Genomic DNA, 17039 nt, shown 5'->3' with positions numbered 1-17039 from the left:
ATTTGCATCAATATCAAAAGAAATATATAGCCCACTAGACATAAGCAATTGGGACTCACTGACAGAATGTAATTTGGATGAGTGGGTTGTTGCATCAACAGCGATGGTTTGTACCAATTCTGCTTTGGTCAACTATGCAGAAGTTTCCACATCCATATATGTTCAATTTCCTAATCCTCATTTCACTTCCAATTGCAAGTTTAATCTACACTCTCTGATCTTGGGTATGTTATCTATTTTAAATGTTAAATTTTTGTACCTTTTATATTATTTAAGTTTAACTGAAATGCTATTGAACAAATTCCATCAATTTACTTAAGATCATTCCTTAAGTAATTTGAGAATCATTCTTTCAAGTTTACACACCCTCTCCTAGTCTATTGTAGCAAATTTGCAGTATTTTGGAAAGTATTCAATCTACTTTGCCTCTCCTCTTTAGCCTAGGGAACTCCATTTTTAGTCAGCAATCTGTAGTATATTAACAAGGGTTCAACTACTCTTAACACCCAGGAACCAAGGAGATTATGCAAAGTGATGGACACTGCCTAGTCCATTACAGGTACTGACCTTTCCACCAGGGATCTAAGAGATGCTGCCTCAAAATGACAGCCAGCAAAGACCCATGCTCTTATTTCACTTCTGTCATCAGGAAGCAGTTATAGAAGTCTGAAAATGATGACCTCCAGGTTCAGGAACAGCTTCTTCCCAACAACCATTAGGTTCTTGAACACCACAAACACTAACTAAACTATGACTTACAAACTGTCTTGGTTACACCAAGGATTTTCTTGTACTAATATTGTGTACTGCGATCACAGACCTGTTATCCTGCTGCAAGCAAGAATGTCATTGTTCCCTTTTGTGTACATATGACAAATAGCAGTCTTAAAATCTTAAGTTGCACTTGCGTGTTCAAAAATGTGTGAAATCCAAGTCATTGTCAATTTGTTTACAATTAGTGTATCAGAAAATGGGCCTTGTTATCCATAAAGTAAAGATCAACACCTATAATTTAAGATTGTGTTCAAAATATTTGTTCATTTTATTGAAATTAGCTAAATAGATAAAAATAACCGTTTTGCAAGATAGTATAAAAATGATTGGTGACCTCATTAACACAGAGGTTTCTTCACATGAATACAGAAATATTTGCTCATACAATACAGTAACAGGCCCTTTGGCCCACCATGTCATTGAAGACCTTTTTGTAGATCTACATTAAAACCTACTTACCCACATTAGGCTTGTAGTATCTTCCTATGCTATGCCTATTTAAGTGTTTATAGACACAAAAAGCTGGAGCGGGTCAGGCACCATTTCTGGAGAAAAGGAACAGGTGATGTTTCGGGTCGAGGCCCTTCTTCAGACTGAGCCAGGGGAGAGGCAAATGAGAATTATACAAACATAGAACAAATAAATGAAAGATATGCAAAAAGCAATGATGATCAAGGAGAAGTGGAGCCCACAATGGTCTATTGTTGGCAGTGGGGAAAGTGATGATGAGTGATATAAATAGTGAAACTCAACAGGACAACTATGAAACTAGTACGCTGACTAGGGTGGGAGAGGGACAGAACGAGAGGGGATGCAAGGGTTACTTAACGTTAGAGAAATCAATATTCATGCCGCTAGGTTGTTAGTTGCCCAAGCGTATGTCTATCTGCTTCTTAAACATTGTAATTGCATCTAATTCCATCACCTCCACAGGCAGCAGGTTCCAGATATCAACCAGTCACTCTCTCAAACTCTTTGATGCCCCAAAGGGAAAGGTTTTTTGACTATTCTGCCTATCAGGACTCTCATAATCTAATAGTTCTATCAGGTCACCTCTCAACCTCCTTCACTCTTGGGAAAACAATCCAGCCTATCCACTCTCTCCCCTTGACTAAGTCCTCCAATTCAGACAATATCCTAGTGAATCTTTACTTTAAAGACACAGCGTGGAAGAGGCGCCTTTCGGCCCACCAAGTCTGCGCCGACGAACGATCCCACCCACTAGCGCCAACCTACACACTAGGGACAATTTACAATCTTTACCCATGCAAATTAACCTACAAAACCTGTACATCTTTGGAGTATAGGAGGAAACCAGAGCACCTAGGGAAAACTGACGTGGTCACAGGGAGAATGTACAAACTCCATACAGACAGAACCCGTAGTCAGGGTCGAACCTGGGTCTCCAGCACTGTTGGGCAGCAACACTACTCCTGCGCCACTCTGCCTCCATGTCTCTGCACCTCACCAGCACAATGACATCCTTCTGGGAGTAGCCAGCAGAATCACACACAACACTGCAAGTACAGCAAGTACAATGTTTTGTAAAGTTACAATATTTAAAAAATGACAAAACGAATAAATCTTCAAACTTGTTCTGTTATACGCAAACATATTTCAACTAAGGCGACAGATTTCAGAGACTTTCCAACAATGCATCATTCTGACAAGCAACAAATTATTTCCTTGCCAGGTATGGCTTACATGCATGATAATAATAATAATAATAATAATCCATTTATTTTATATAGCGCCTTATCACATGCTCAAAGCGCTTTACAAAAACAATTAACATAGAAACAAACAGACAAACTATCCAGACGGAAAAGCGGCGAATACTCAACGCCAGCGTCCTCTCACGTCAGGGTCCGGCAGTAGACATTAAAAAGCACAAGACACACAGATATAATTTTTTACACAAAACAGCCATCACAGTGATTGCTCTAGGCATACCCTCACTGTGATGGAAGGCAAAGTCTTATCTCCTCCTCGTTCTTCTCCCGTGGTGCCACGAGGTGATCGAGGCTCCCAACTTTTTGAAGCCCCCACCGGGCGATGGAAAGTCCCAGGGCCGAGCCGAGCAGGCCGATGAAAGTCCTGAGCCCCAACCGGGCGATGGAAAGTGCTGCGGCAGAGCCACGCAGGCCGATGAAAGTCCTGAGCCCCCACCAAGCGATGTAAAGTGCTGCGGCCGGGCCACGCAGGGCGATGAAGGGCCTGCGGGCGGGTTGATCGTACCTCGCGTTTTGGGGCGGTCGAAGCTGCTACGGCTGGAGCTCCCAAAAGCCGGTCGCCAGCCAGGGACCTGCGAGCTCCCGATGTTGCGGTCTGCAGGGCTCACGGCCGAAGCCTCCGAGATGGTAAGTCCAGGCCCTGCGACCGGAGTCTTCAAGGTCGATCCCAGCTGGAGGCCGCCGACTCCACGATGTTAGGCCGTAGCGCGAACGGAGATACGACACGGTAAAGGTCGCATCTCCGTTGAGGAGGAGATTTGAAAAAAAGGTTTCTCCCAACCCCCCCACCACCCCCCTACATACACAGAATTAAAAATAAAACAAAACGTACATTTAACAACGACAATGACAAAAAAAAAACGAAAAAAAAACGGAGAGACTGCCGGTGAGCCGCAGCTGCAGAACACAGCCACGCCCCCAAGATGTCAGAAAAAAACTTCAAATAACCTAAAAGAAAAACATGGGATTTTCTTTGTGTCATTAATATCTCAGGATTAATCCAAGATAACAGCGTCAACGCATTCATCTTCAAAAACTGACAGCAGTTTCAACATTTTCATTTAATGGCAACTAAAAGGGGAACATTCTGAAGAACAAAAATAGGTCCAACACCAATTGTAAGGGAGACACAAAATTCTGCAGTAACTCAACAGGACAGGCAGCATCTCTGGAGAGAAGGAATGGGTAACGTTTCGAGTCGGAACCCATCTTCAGACACCCTGAAGGGTCTCGACGTGAAATGCCACCCATTCCTTCTCTCCAGAGATGCTGCCTATCCCGCTGAGTTACTCCAGAATTTTGTCTAGTTTCGGCATAACCTAGCATCTGCCGTTCCAACCCAAGCAATTATAAGAGTATGGTTAATGTTTTGGCTTCAGACTCTTCTGCCAGTTTCTTTAAAATTAATGTGCAATTTATATTTTCTATTAAGAGATATCAAGGGCAAGCTTGTTATGATAGATGAATGTTTAGATTATTATTTTTATCTTTGTTGTAGGTCAGTGAGTTCAATGAAAAATGTGTTTAGAGTGTGGGTGTAGAACAATTTATAGAAATAGTTGGAAAGTGTTGATTATCACCATATGTCTGTTGCTATCGCTTGCTCCATATGACGAGTAGCAGAACAAGGAATTTCATGAGACTGAATTGAAGTTCTCTCTATTTTCAGTGAGTTAAATATTGCAATAGCAATCGCAAAGTCTAGAATTCAATGATAATAAAAGCACTGTGGAAAAAAGCATTTAAATCGTATGCTTAATTTCATGTGAATTTGTAAACATTTCTCCAAGACAGAATGAAAAAATTATCCAGTTAATAAAATATTTGTCCGTGTTGTCATTCTTAGGTTTATAGCAATTAATGACTGCTCAGCATTCGCGCTCTTAAGTCCCTGCATTCTTCCTATGAATGACTGTCATTTTATTCAAAATTACTTGTTTTTCAATTTGCTCAAACTTGTGGCAAATTTAGCAAAAACCTCTTTTGTCAAAAGATGTCCAAAATGCCTTTACTTATAACAGCTTCAATACTAGCATAGCTGTGTTAATCTAGCACCCTTAAGACTGTGGTGCCGGATGAATAGATTTTCCAGAATATTTGATGCTTGTCCTATTAATACACACTTATAGTTCACTTTCTTTCACCAAGATGTTGTACGATAGTATTATAATTTTTTCAAAGGAGCAAAGCGAGCGTTGAAAGAGTACAGGGAACGGGAGCGCAGGGGACCCAGTGTCTTGCTATGATAAAGAGTGGGAACAGGAGCCCCATTAAGTGTAAAGGAAGTGCTGGAAATGGGAGTAGAGGGGAACCGGATGGAGCCCTGCTGAGCATAAAGGGAGTGCATGGATTGGGATCACAGGGGAAGCAGGAGCTCTTATGAGTGTAAACAGAGGGCAGGGCAATGTGAACCCAGCTGAGCAACAAAAGTGTTAAAAGAAAAAAGAACCCTGCAGTCCAAATGCAGAATCAATAGGATTTCCAAACATTTGGTAACCAGTTAACAGTTTACTGTAATGACTTGGGTAATGCAGATTTCCCTTCCCACATTGTTTTAAAAAAAATAGTATTTGAATGACTAGGCATTGCAAAAACATTGATTAACAGTATTGTCTTTAATCAACAGAAAATATTCCAAAGTATTTATGCTAATTTTTCTAAGAAAATGTAAGGACAAAAGTGCCCACGTTTGAAAACTAAGTTTGTGAAGGTTCTCCACCTATCCCTTACCAGGCCCAGCTTGACTCCAACCTCTCTTTTCCAGTTTTCTTCCCCCCTCCCCATTCCATTATCTAAAGAAGGATCCTGCCCAAAAACATTGTCGGTCCATTCCCTCCACAGATGCTGCCTGACCACCGAGTTCCTCCAGCAATGTCTTTTGCTAAAATGTCCTTTAAAATTTTTTTAATTGTCAGCTGAAATGCAAATGAACTGCATTCATCTATCAGAATTCTATGTACAACTAAATCAAAGATTTAAATGCAGTCTTCAAAATAACATGCATAAAAGACATACTGTGGCAGACCACTAATCGGGAAATGTACCCGACCACATTACTTAAGACGTGTTGGAAAATAACTGCAGATGCTGGTACAAATCGAAGGTATCACAAAATGCTGGAGTAACTCAGCAGGTCAGGCAGCATCTCAGAAGGAATGGGTGACTCTTCGGTCTGAAGAAAGGTCTCGACCCGGAACGTCACCCATTCCTTCTCTCCCGAGATGCTGCCTGCCCTGCTGAGTTACTCCAGCATTTTGTGATACATTACTTGAGATAATGCAGTTCACTTATGATTTTAATTTCTGGTTTTATTTTCACTGTACACTTACTTTTAAGATGATCAGTTTCAAATTTGCAAAAGCAGTTGATTAAAAGATAGATTTTATTGTTAACAACTCATCTTTATTAAGCAAATCACAACATATGCTTCTGTGCATTAACATTCTTACAAAATCATGGTAAAGGTTAAATTAATAATAGTTCACTGAGCAGCACAGTGAAAATTCCCAACAGCTTGTTTATTTCTCAGCTATCAAAGCTCAGTGATCCCATCATCACTCCCGTTTTGAGTCTGCACATATCTTTGTTCAGTTTATATTTGGCACATGCATTACTTGGCTCAGCTCTGTCTGAAATCGTTATACCATGGTATCCTTTATTTTTTGCATGGCTTGCACAAGCAATTTCTTCCTTTACACAAATTAACCCAGATTAGTAAAATCCGAGCTTGATTCAGTTGACTTAAAAATATGGCGCAACACTAAATCACAGATCACCAAATTAGCAGGAATATAATTAGATACTCTTTCTTATAAGTGTTCCATACTGAAGACTTTCATGATAGACAATTCTATTCAATCTAAAGTTTAGGAATTATTTTCAGCAGAAAATGAATACTGGTGTAGAAAGGCAAATGTGCCAAGAATAAAGATGGTTTGTGCCTTAAAGAGTTGAGGCATTCTGGTGAGTCTGAACTACAGAGAAGTGAACATACCGACACAGCGGTGAAAAAGTTAATGCTGCTGCCTCAGAGTGTCAGGGGCCTGATTCAATCTTGGGTTTGGATGTTCTCTGTACAGAGTCTGAATGGTTTCTCCAAAACCCCAAGGGTTTCTTCCAGGTGATAGACATGTCACAGAGAATACATTGCAGTGGTACAGGGAAGTAAGGGGAAAGAGGATTGCTCCCCAGGAAACAACATGGACTCAAGTCAGTCATGAGGCATCCTTCTGTGTTATTTTTTAACAAGACAACAATGAGGAAAACTGCTGATACATCCTGCATTCTGAAACCTAAATCACCAAAATACCATCCCACAAGCTTACTCTCATTCACGGGCAAACAAAAACCCAGCTGGAATTATCAACTGTGAATTGTCAATGATCATAAAGTCATAGCGCCATACTGCATGGAAACATGTCCTTTGGCCAAACTTGCCCACGCTGACCAAGATGCCCCATCTATACTGGTCCTACCTGCCCGCGTTTGGCCCACATCCCTCTAAACTTTGTTCTCCTACAACATCTTCACTAATACCAAGTCTGGGTTTTGCCAAGACTACTTTACTTCATTATAATCATGATCTCAATATGAATGTCAGATCTCACTGCTTGAAGTAAAGAAATTATTGTTCTTGACCACGTATCACACTAAGGAATGCATTGACCCTGGACATTGCAGAAAAAAAATTCCAATTGCTTGGAGTCATATTTAACGTAAAGGATAATAATATTGGTAACTTTTAGAACTGAAGAACAGGGAATACAGAGCAATAGGAACAATTCAGCCACATTCAATCTGTTATTATCCTTTATATATTTCATATTTCAGATACAGCGCGGAAACAGGCCTTTTCGGCCCACCAAGTCCGCGCCGCCCAGCGATCCCCGCACATTAACACTATCCTACACACACTAGGGACAATTTTTACATTTACCCAGTCAAATTAACCTACATACCTGTACGTCTTTGGAGTGTGGGAGGAAACCGAAGATCTCGGAGAAAACCCACGCAGGTCACGGGGAGAACGTACAAACTCCTTACAGTACAGCACCCGTAGTCAGGATCGAACCTGAGTCTCCGGAGCTGCATTCGCTGTAAAGCAGCAACTCTACCGTTGCGCCACCCTCTTGCGCCACCGTGCCGCCCTCTTATCCTTATCCAAGTATGAGAAAGCAACATTACTAGTATGTGGCATTAATTTGATGATTCACAGACACTACACAGCAAAAAGCTGGAATCTAGGAACAGACCAAATTGACAGCTTTAACTGTGAATCTGAGGGTTCCATGCTTGATGATGTATATGCACAGGTCTGGGACTTGCTGCCATTTAAAAGCATACTAGATCCAATTGGAATCACTATCAGCTATAGAAATCTGATCCATTGAAACAATAAATCCTTCCAACTTCTTTTGATTTAATAGAAATTAGATTATTTCAAATCTCTCTTCAAATCTAAGTTTCTCAACTTTCTGGTGAAGTTAAGTTCTGTGGTTTTACCAATCTTTATTAATTTGCATGTCGAACGCACTTCATGGACCTCCGAATCCTGTCAATGTTTGTTGCACTATCTGTAGACTTAATCTCAGGTGTCAGTGTTCAATCAAGTGTCAGAATTTATTAATTCTCCATATGCGATTTAAATGCAAAAAAAAAAAAAATCTCTTTAAGCAGCATTCAAGATTAAACAGGAAAGAGAGTAAACAGAGAACAGAGTAAAACACATTTGGGTATTTTTGAAAGTAATTGCACATTCCCCATCACTTTTCATAACAGGATACAAATAGTTCAAACCAATATAACATCCAAATTTACTCAACATCTACTGAACAATTAGTTTATTAATCCTAAAAAGAAATAAAGATCTAAACAGTCATAGAATTGCGTTAGCTTTTCTGCCTTTCTCGTATATTTTTCTGTAGACTGGACAGATTATCAGTTGTATCACATTGTTATTTTTGGTTGCTTGTTACATAAATCAGCTGTTATGATCCCTACATTTAGGTCCACAACCCATTTGTATTTAATTGGATTTAAAGAGTTTTGGACATTATATAATACCAAATTGGTCTTCAATTTATCACACATCCGTAGGTCAAGTAAAGTATGATTCTTGAACAGAGGTGCAACTAGTTTCCCCTTCACCAATACACTCATTTACCTGACTGAACTCATCCTCATGCTAAACAACTTTGACTCCACAACTAATTTAGTTCCACTCTCTTTCTCCAAGCAAAAGGTGCAGCTAAGGTCACTTGTGTGGGCACACGTTAGCCTGTCCTTTTTTGGGATACGGAAATGTCTTTGCCTCAGCCCTACTCGGACCCATTACCCAACTTTTTTTCAATATAGCAATGACTGTGTTGCTGTCGTTTCCTGCAATAGCACACAGAACTGAAAATTTCCTCACTTTTGCACCCTAACCTCACCTTCCAATGGAACATTTTTTATTCTTCCCTTTCCTTTCTGGACCTTTCCACTTCCATTTCTGGGAAGAAGCTAACCATCAACAACAATCAAATTTTTTCCCAACAACGAGACATTCCACACTGGTTCTTTGAAATGTCTTCATTCATCATTAATAATAATAATAATAATACATTTTATTTATATAGCGCTTTTCATATACTCAAAGACGCTTTACAGAGATTTTGAGAACATAGGGAAATGAATAAATAGATAAATAAGTAAATAAATAAATGAACAGAGAAAGGAGACAGAAGGTGAGGTGACCTTCAGTGGTTGAAGGCAGTACTGAACAGGTGAGACTTCAGCGATGTTTTGAATGTGGTGAGTGTGGGGGAGTCTCTAACGGTTTGGGGTAGTGAGTTCCATAGGGTGGGAGCAGCGATGGAGAAAGCCCTGTCCCCCCAGGATCTGAGTTTAGTCCGGATGTGGGGGGATAGGAGATTGGCAGCGGCAGAGCGGAGGGTGCAGGTGGGAGTGTGCCTGTGGAGGAGGTCGGTCAGGTAGGATGGGGCCAGGTTATGGAGGGCTTTGTAGGTTATGAGGAGGATTTTGTACTGGATTCTCTGGGGGATGGGGAGCCAGTGGAGTTTATAAAGGACGGGGGTGATATGGTCACGGATCGAGGTGTGTGTGAGTAGACGGGCAGCGGAGTTTTGAATGTATTGAAGTTTATTGATGATTTTTGAGGGTGCGCCATAGAGGAGGCTGTTGCAGTAGTCCAGACGGGAGGTGATGAAGGCGTGGATGAGGGTTTCTGCAGCTGTGGAGGAGAGGGATGGACGGAGACGGGCAATGTTTTTGAGGTGGAAGAAGGCTGTCTTTGTGATGTGTTTGATGTGTTTGTCGAAGGAGAGGGTTTGATCAAGGATGATTCCAAGATTCCGGATGTGAGGTGAGGTGGATACTGGGAGACCATCAATGTTGAGGATGAAGTTTTGGGTGGATTTGGTGAGCATTTTTGGACCAATGATGATGATTAACCATGCTAGAGCTCCTCCTCAACCAACAGTGCCCTTAATTGCATCTCATCTATTTTTCACACATCTGCCCTCATCCTCAAACAGAACACCCATGTTCTTACCACCCATTTCACCATCCTTTGCAGCATCTGCCAGCTTCCACAAGATCACACGACCAACATGTTTCCAACCTCAACCCCTTTTGACGGGATCACTCTCTTTGTAACTCTCTAATCTGCTCTTCCATCCCGATTATATGGCACTTCTGCAAGAAACCACAAGAGGTGCAGCACCTATCCTTTCGCCTCTTCCTGTCCTACGACCCAGGGACCAAATACAGTGCCCTCCACAATGTTTGTCCACATTTATTTATTTGCCTCTACTCCACAATTTGAGATTTGTAATAGAAAAAAAAAATCACATGTGGTTAAAGTGCACATTGTCAGATTTTAATGAAGGCATTTTTATACATTTTGATTTCACCATGTAGAAATTACAGCAATGTTTATACATAGTCCCCCCATTTCAGGGCACCATAATGTTTGGGACACAATGTCATGTAAATGAAAGTAGTTATGTTTAGTATTTTGTTCCATATCCTTTGCATGCAATGATTGTTTGAAGTCTGAGATTCATGGACATCACCAGTTGCTGGGTGTCTTCTTTGGTAATGCTCTGCCAGGCCTGTATTGCAGCCATCTTTAACTTATGCTTGTTTTGGGGGCTAGTCCCCTTCAGTTTTCTCTTCAGCATTTAAGAGGCATGCTCAATTGGGTTCAGATCAGGTGATTGACTTGGCCACTCAAGAATTGACCATTTTTTAGCTTTGAAAAACTCCTTTGTTGCTTTAGCAGTATGTTTGGGATCATTGTCTTGCTATAGAATGAACCACCGGCCAATGAGTTTTGAGGCATTTGTTTGAACTTGAGCAGATAGAATGTGTCTAGACACTTCAGTATTCATTAAGCTACTACCATCAGCAGTTGTATCATCAATGAAGAAAAGTGAGCCAGTACCTTCAGCAGCCATTCATGCCCAGGCCATAACACCCCCACTACCCTGTTTCACAGATGAGGTGGTATGCTTTGGATCTTGGGCAGTTCCTTCTCTCCTCCATACTTTGCTCTTGCCATCACTCTGACATAAGTTCATCTTCATCTCATCTGTCCACAAGACCTTTTTCCAGAACTCTGTTTCATCTTTTAAGTACTTCTTGGCAAACTGTAACCTGGCCATCTTATTTTTGCACCTTGCAGTGTAGCCTCTGTATTTCTGTTCATGAAGTCCTCTGTGGACAGTGGTCATTACCAAATCCACACCTGACTCCTGAAGAGTTTTTCTGATCTGTCGGACAAGTGTTTGGTGATTTTTCTTTATTATAGAGAGAATTCTTCTTTCATCAGCTGTGAAGGTCTTCCTTGGCCTGCCAGTCCCTTTGCTGGTAAGCTCACCAGTGCTCTCTTTCTTCTTAATGATGTTCCAAACAGTTGATTTTGGTAAGCCTAAGGTTTGGCTGATGTTCCTAACAGTTTTATTCTTGTTTCTCAGTGTCATAATGGCTTCTTTGATTTTCATTGGCACAATGTTGATAAACAGTGTTGAAATCAACACAATGTTGATTTTCATTGGTCATGTTGATAAACAGCAATAAAAGTTTCCAAAGGTGATGGAAAGACTGGAAGAAAGACTATGTGCTGAGAGCTCTCTTATACCTGCATTAAGGAAGCAATTAAACACACCTGAGCAATTACAAATGCCTGTGCAGCCATGTGTCCCAAGCATTATGGTGCCCTGAAATGAGGGACTATGTATAAACACAGCTGTAATTTCTACATGGTGAAACCAAAATGTATAAAAATGGCCTTTAATAAAATCTGACAGTGTGCACTTTAACTACATGTGACTTTTTTCTATTACAAATCTCAAATTGTGGAGTACAGAGGCAAATAAATAAATGATGGGTCTTTGTCCCAAACATTATACTATTCTATACTATACATAAATAACATCAAGTCAAACTTAATTACAACAGGTAGAGCAAAGGAAAAGTTCTCAGCATTGTAGCGGATCAGTTCTGTAGACAGAGTCCAATGTCCGCAATGGGATAGAGGTGAATCAACAGTACCCTAACCCTAATCTACTCTCCGAACCAGTGCTCTTGCACTCGTGTACAGCGCTGCTGAGTACGCCGCCCCAGCATGGTGCCGCAGCGCTCATACTAGCAAGCTGGACTCCACCCTCAACGACACCATGCGAATCACCACCGGCTGCCTACGCCCTACTCCGACGGATCTCCTGCCGGTGCTCGCAGGTATCGCACCCACCAAGCTTTGCAGAGAGTTCTTCACTCATAGGCTGGTGTGCAAGGCCCCATCGGACGGCAAACATCCTTTGTACCACCTTGCCCAGGATTCACAGCAACTGGGACCTGAACGCCTGTCATCTCGTCACCGTTTCTCCCATCATGCAGTGACCCTCTGTGGCTCCGGCTTCAACATACTTGGAGCATGGAGAACCAGCTAGGAACAGACTTCGCGACCTCCTCAATTCACTGTCGCACCGAACACCACAGCCCCACCCGGCTCGGACATGCCCTGCAAAGAGTAGGTCGCCCTGAACCTGCTCCGCACAGGGGTCGGATGGTTGAATGCCAACATGCATCGTTGGGGGTTGCGTTCATCAGCAGCCTGCGTGTGTGGAGCAGACCAGCAAACAGCGCAGCACATCATTTTTGACTGCACTGTCCTCCGCCCCCCTGGTGGAGGGGTAAACCTCACAGCCCTCAACAACAGCACATTAAACTGGCTACAGCGCCTGGAGGGCGTTACATAACTTCTGCTGCCTCAAACGCAAGAAGAGGAAATAGCCTAACTTATGGAATGAATGTTCAGAAGCCTGATAACAGAGGGCAAAGAGCTGTTCCCGAGTCTGGTGCTGAGCAAAGGGGGGGGGGGGGGGGAGGGGGAAGGGAGGTGGGTCTGTAGAATTAAGACTAGTAGTGGATGTAGCCCAGTCCATCACACAGACCAGACTCCTCACCATCAACTCCATCCACACTTCATGCTGCTTCAGGAAAGTAGTCAACAAAATCAAAGGCCTCTCCCAAGATAATCAAAGGCCTTTTCCACCCCAGTCATTCCTCTGAATCTTTTGCCCAATAGGAGCAGAAGGAATGACAAGGGTGGTACGTCTTTGATTATGTTGGTTGTTTTTCTGAACCAGAGTGAAATGCACATAGTCAATGGTGGGGAGTTTGGTCTCTGTGATGGACTGGGCTACAATCAAACTCTGCAATTTCTTGCCTTCAATCAGCAACTACAACAGCATAACTCTCTCAAAGTATTGAAGTATAAATATACATTATTGAATTCTTGAACATTAGTTTCAAGTTTGGTCCTCTGACCTATAGATTACAGTACATTTTTGAAATACAGTTGAACATATAAGCAATAATATCAATATTTATTTGTAACTGAGGGTTGGTGTCCCTTGGCAACACCAAAACACTGCACAATAAACAGAAACACTATCCTTTTCCTGCTGAGAACTATATTCTGCACTCTGTATCTTTCCCTTCAGTCTACCTGTCGTAGTCGAGTTTGGTTTGATTGTACTTAGGTATAGCATTATGTGATTTTGTTTGGAGAGCATGCAAAACAACACGATTGTACCTCGGTACACATGACAATAATAAATCGAATCCTAAATCTCTCTCCACAGTGTACATGCCCAGTAACAACCACCGACGTGAGAGTTTGCATATTGTCAGGGACAGTCACCAAAACTGAAAAGAATGCAATCGACGACTTAAGTGTGTGGACATCAGAACTGAATACTGCTGCCAGTTCCTGATTTATTGTTGATGGGTAGATATTTGAGTGTCACGCTCGGTGCCGGGGGCTTGCTGTCACCTCGCCAGGAGCCACCCTCAACCCCGGGTCCACGGCGTCTTGCCATCCCCCTCCCCCGATGGGCCAGGGGGCATCTCGCCACCCCGGAGACCGGGGCCTGCCCTCACCCTCTGGCCGCAGCGCCCGGCCCGTGTCACCGGCGTGGCCCTCGGCTCAGTCGCTCACCTGCTGCTCAGCCGCGTACACGCTGTAGCTGCGGCTCCACCATTGCCACCGCCGACCCCCGCCGTAAATGGCCAGGCCCCCGACTCCGGCCACTCCCAGCCCCAGCCAGACCCCGGGGCTCAGCCGCGTCCTGCTCCCGGCGCTCCTCAGGGCGCTGAAAGAGGCAACGGATCCCCTCAGCAGCGGCGACAGCCATCGCCACGACGCCATCTTGGCGGAAGCTGGGGGAAATCTCGCGACAGCTCCCGGCAGGACAACATCTGGAGCTGCTCCTTCACACCTGTGCTGCCACAAGCTGCTTGTAACCTCCTGCCAATCGCCTATGTATCTCCATGCGACCTCCTGCCAATATATCTTCATGAAACCAATTGCCAATATATTTTCATGAAGCCTCCTGCCAATTGCGTATGTATCTCTGTGCAACCTCCTGCCAATTGCCTCTATATCTGTGTAATTCCCTACCAATCGCCTATATATCTTTGCGATCTCCTGCCAATTGCTTATATATCTCTGCGCAATCTCCTGCCAATCCCTATGTGTCTCTATGCAATCTCCTGTCAATTGCCTGTGTATCTCTATGCCAAAACAAATAGCTCATAGTAAATGGTTACCTTTGCTACATGAAGTGGCCTATAAATTCATATTGATATGCAGTCATAGAGTAAAAAACACAGCAGAGTGCAGGAGAAACTCAGCAGGTCAGGCAGTATCGGTGGAGACCATGGATAGGCATGTTTTAGGTTGGGAGCCTTCGTCGAACTGTTGGGGGGTTGGGGGGTTGGGGGGTTGGGGGGGGGTTGTTGGGGGGGGGTTGTTGGGGGGGTTGGGGGGGGTTGTTGGGGGGGGGTTGTTGGGGGGGTTGGGGGGGGTTGTTGGGGGGGTTGGGGGGGGGTTGTGGGGGGGTTGGGGGGGGGTTGTTGGGGGGGTTGGGGGGGGGAGGGGGGTTGGGGGGGTTGGGGGGGGGAGGGTGGTTGGGGGGGAGGGTGGTTGGGGGGGGGGTGGTTTGTTGGGGGGGGGTTTGTTGGGGGGGGGGGGTTGTGTTGGGGGGGGGGTTGTGTTGGGGGGGGATTTGTTGGGGGGGGGGTTGGGGATGAAAATTGGAAGAGAAGAGAAGTAGGACATAGCATGGCAGGTCATAGGTGATACAGGCAAGGGTTTTTTTTTGATAAGCTGATGGTTGGCCAAAGGCCAGAGATGAAAAAACATTGCTTATCCATGTTCTCCAGTGATGCTGCCTGACGCATTGAGTTACTCCAGCACTTTGAGTCTTTTTTTGATTTTACACCTACAATGTTGAATATATTTAATTTCTTAAGATAAATATGGTTTCCGTGTTAACAACTTCATAAATTAATTTATGCAATTATATTGAAATACAGAAACTATTAGAAGGTTCACTTCCAACATTTTAATTCAATAATTTTGTTCTGGTTAATTAATATTATGATACATTTTAAATTAATGTTTTAATCCTAAACATTATTTTAGTATGTGTTTTATTATATAATGTCAAAGATTTTGAAATAAATTCTGCAATTTAGTTACTGATCATGAGTGAGGCAGATGAGAAGATTGAGGCTAAAACCAAAATTAAAGAGAGCAAGAGAGGTGGAGAGAGGTTTGAGGAGGGGGATAGACACAAAGTGCTGGAGTAACTCAGCGGGCCAGGCAGCATCTCTGGAGAAAAGGAATAGGTGACGTTTCGGGTTGGAACCCTTCTTCAGACTGAACGATAGAGAATGGCAGAACAAAAAAGGGCCAGCAACAGGATGACTTCGGGAACGGTGGAACCCATAATGGCCCATTATTGGCTGGGGAAGATGTACCAACAACAGGGATACAAGGATGTGAACAGTGGAACTAGTTGGACGACAAGTGTAGGGAGGGGGGGTATAAGAAATGCAGGAGTTACTTGAAATAAAAGAAATCAATGTTCATACCACTGGGTTGTAAGCTGCCCAAGCGAAATATGAGGTTCTGTTCCTCCAACTTGTGCACGCCTGTATTTCCATGCTGTGTAGCTCTTTGACTCTATGACTGTCTCATTAATGTCAAACTCAGTTTAACTTTTATAAGGGTGTTTAAATTCTCTTATTATTCATATTTTTGGAATCTGTTTCTTTATAATAAATATTTTATGACAAGTTACTTTAAAATTAAGGTTTCAGAAGAAGTTTCAAATTAAGATTTTGAGTAAAGACCAGATTTGAAAATTTCCTTTGAACTGTAGCACTTTAAAAAATGAATAAATCCTCATCTGTCCAGTGAGATGGTTTCATGACTCCCTTTTTAATGTTATTGTAAAGAAGCCTCCCCTTATTAAAAGAAAATGGACGCACGGCTTCATGTCAAATGTTTGCTTTATGTATAAAGTAAATTTTAATTTGAGTCTTTACATCTGTGGTCTATATAGTTTGCATGGCTGATCTTTTGATCCCAGAACTAACTTTTTACAACATTTATAATGAAAAAGTGGAGCCCGATTACCACCCTGGCACAGTACTACTCGATCATATTGCCCTGAGAACAAATGCTTTGATTTATTTTATATAGATGAATGCTGAGCTGATCAGTTTTTTTTTAGATTGAAATTTGTAAAACCTTAAAACATTCAATCGTCATGTTAAAGATCTGATGTATTAACACAACAGTGTCACATTATTCATACCTCAAAGTACTGTTAACTCCATAAAAATAAAAATAAAGACCACAATATATTAGAAATAATGGACATGGCACTACTTAAATGAGTCAATGATCAAATGGCAAAGGTTTTATCACATTGCTAATCACAATATCATAGTATGACTTCAGACCTCAGACAAAATTATGTGTATTCCCTCCTCAAAATTCATTATGCAAATGCATTGTTAAATTTTATTTGAATTAATTTGGAAATGGAGTTTGTACATTCTACCTGTTATCACGCGGGTTTTCGCTGGGTGGCCGAAGGGTCAGTTTCTGCACTGTATCTCTAAACTAAATTAAGGTATTTCAGTATCATTATTATAAACTGCCAACTTCAA

The 17039-nt window shown here is 42.4% G+C and overlaps 1 protein-coding gene across 1 annotated transcript in view; it reads right to left on the bottom strand.

Moving 5' to 3' along the window:
- The window catches only part of micu2 (mitochondrial calcium uptake 2), a 253868-nt gene extending 239639 nt beyond the window's left edge, over positions 1–14229 (bottom strand). Inside the window, exon 1 of the mRNA XM_078402428.1 lies at positions 14014–14229. Within this exon, the coding sequence (XP_078258554.1) occupies positions 14014–14223 (210 nt within the window). The 5' untranslated portion in view covers positions 14224–14229. The remainder of the gene's footprint in view (positions 1–14013) is intronic.
- Between the last annotated feature and the right edge of the window lie 2810 nt (positions 14230–17039).

This window comes from Rhinoraja longicauda, chromosome 7 (assembly GCF_053455715.1).
Source record: "Rhinoraja longicauda isolate Sanriku21f chromosome 7, sRhiLon1.1, whole genome shotgun sequence".
Classification (NCBI taxonomy): Eukaryota; Metazoa; Chordata; class Chondrichthyes; order Rajiformes; family Arhynchobatidae; genus Rhinoraja; species Rhinoraja longicauda.
This window is presented reverse-complemented; position numbering and strand designations above follow the sequence as displayed.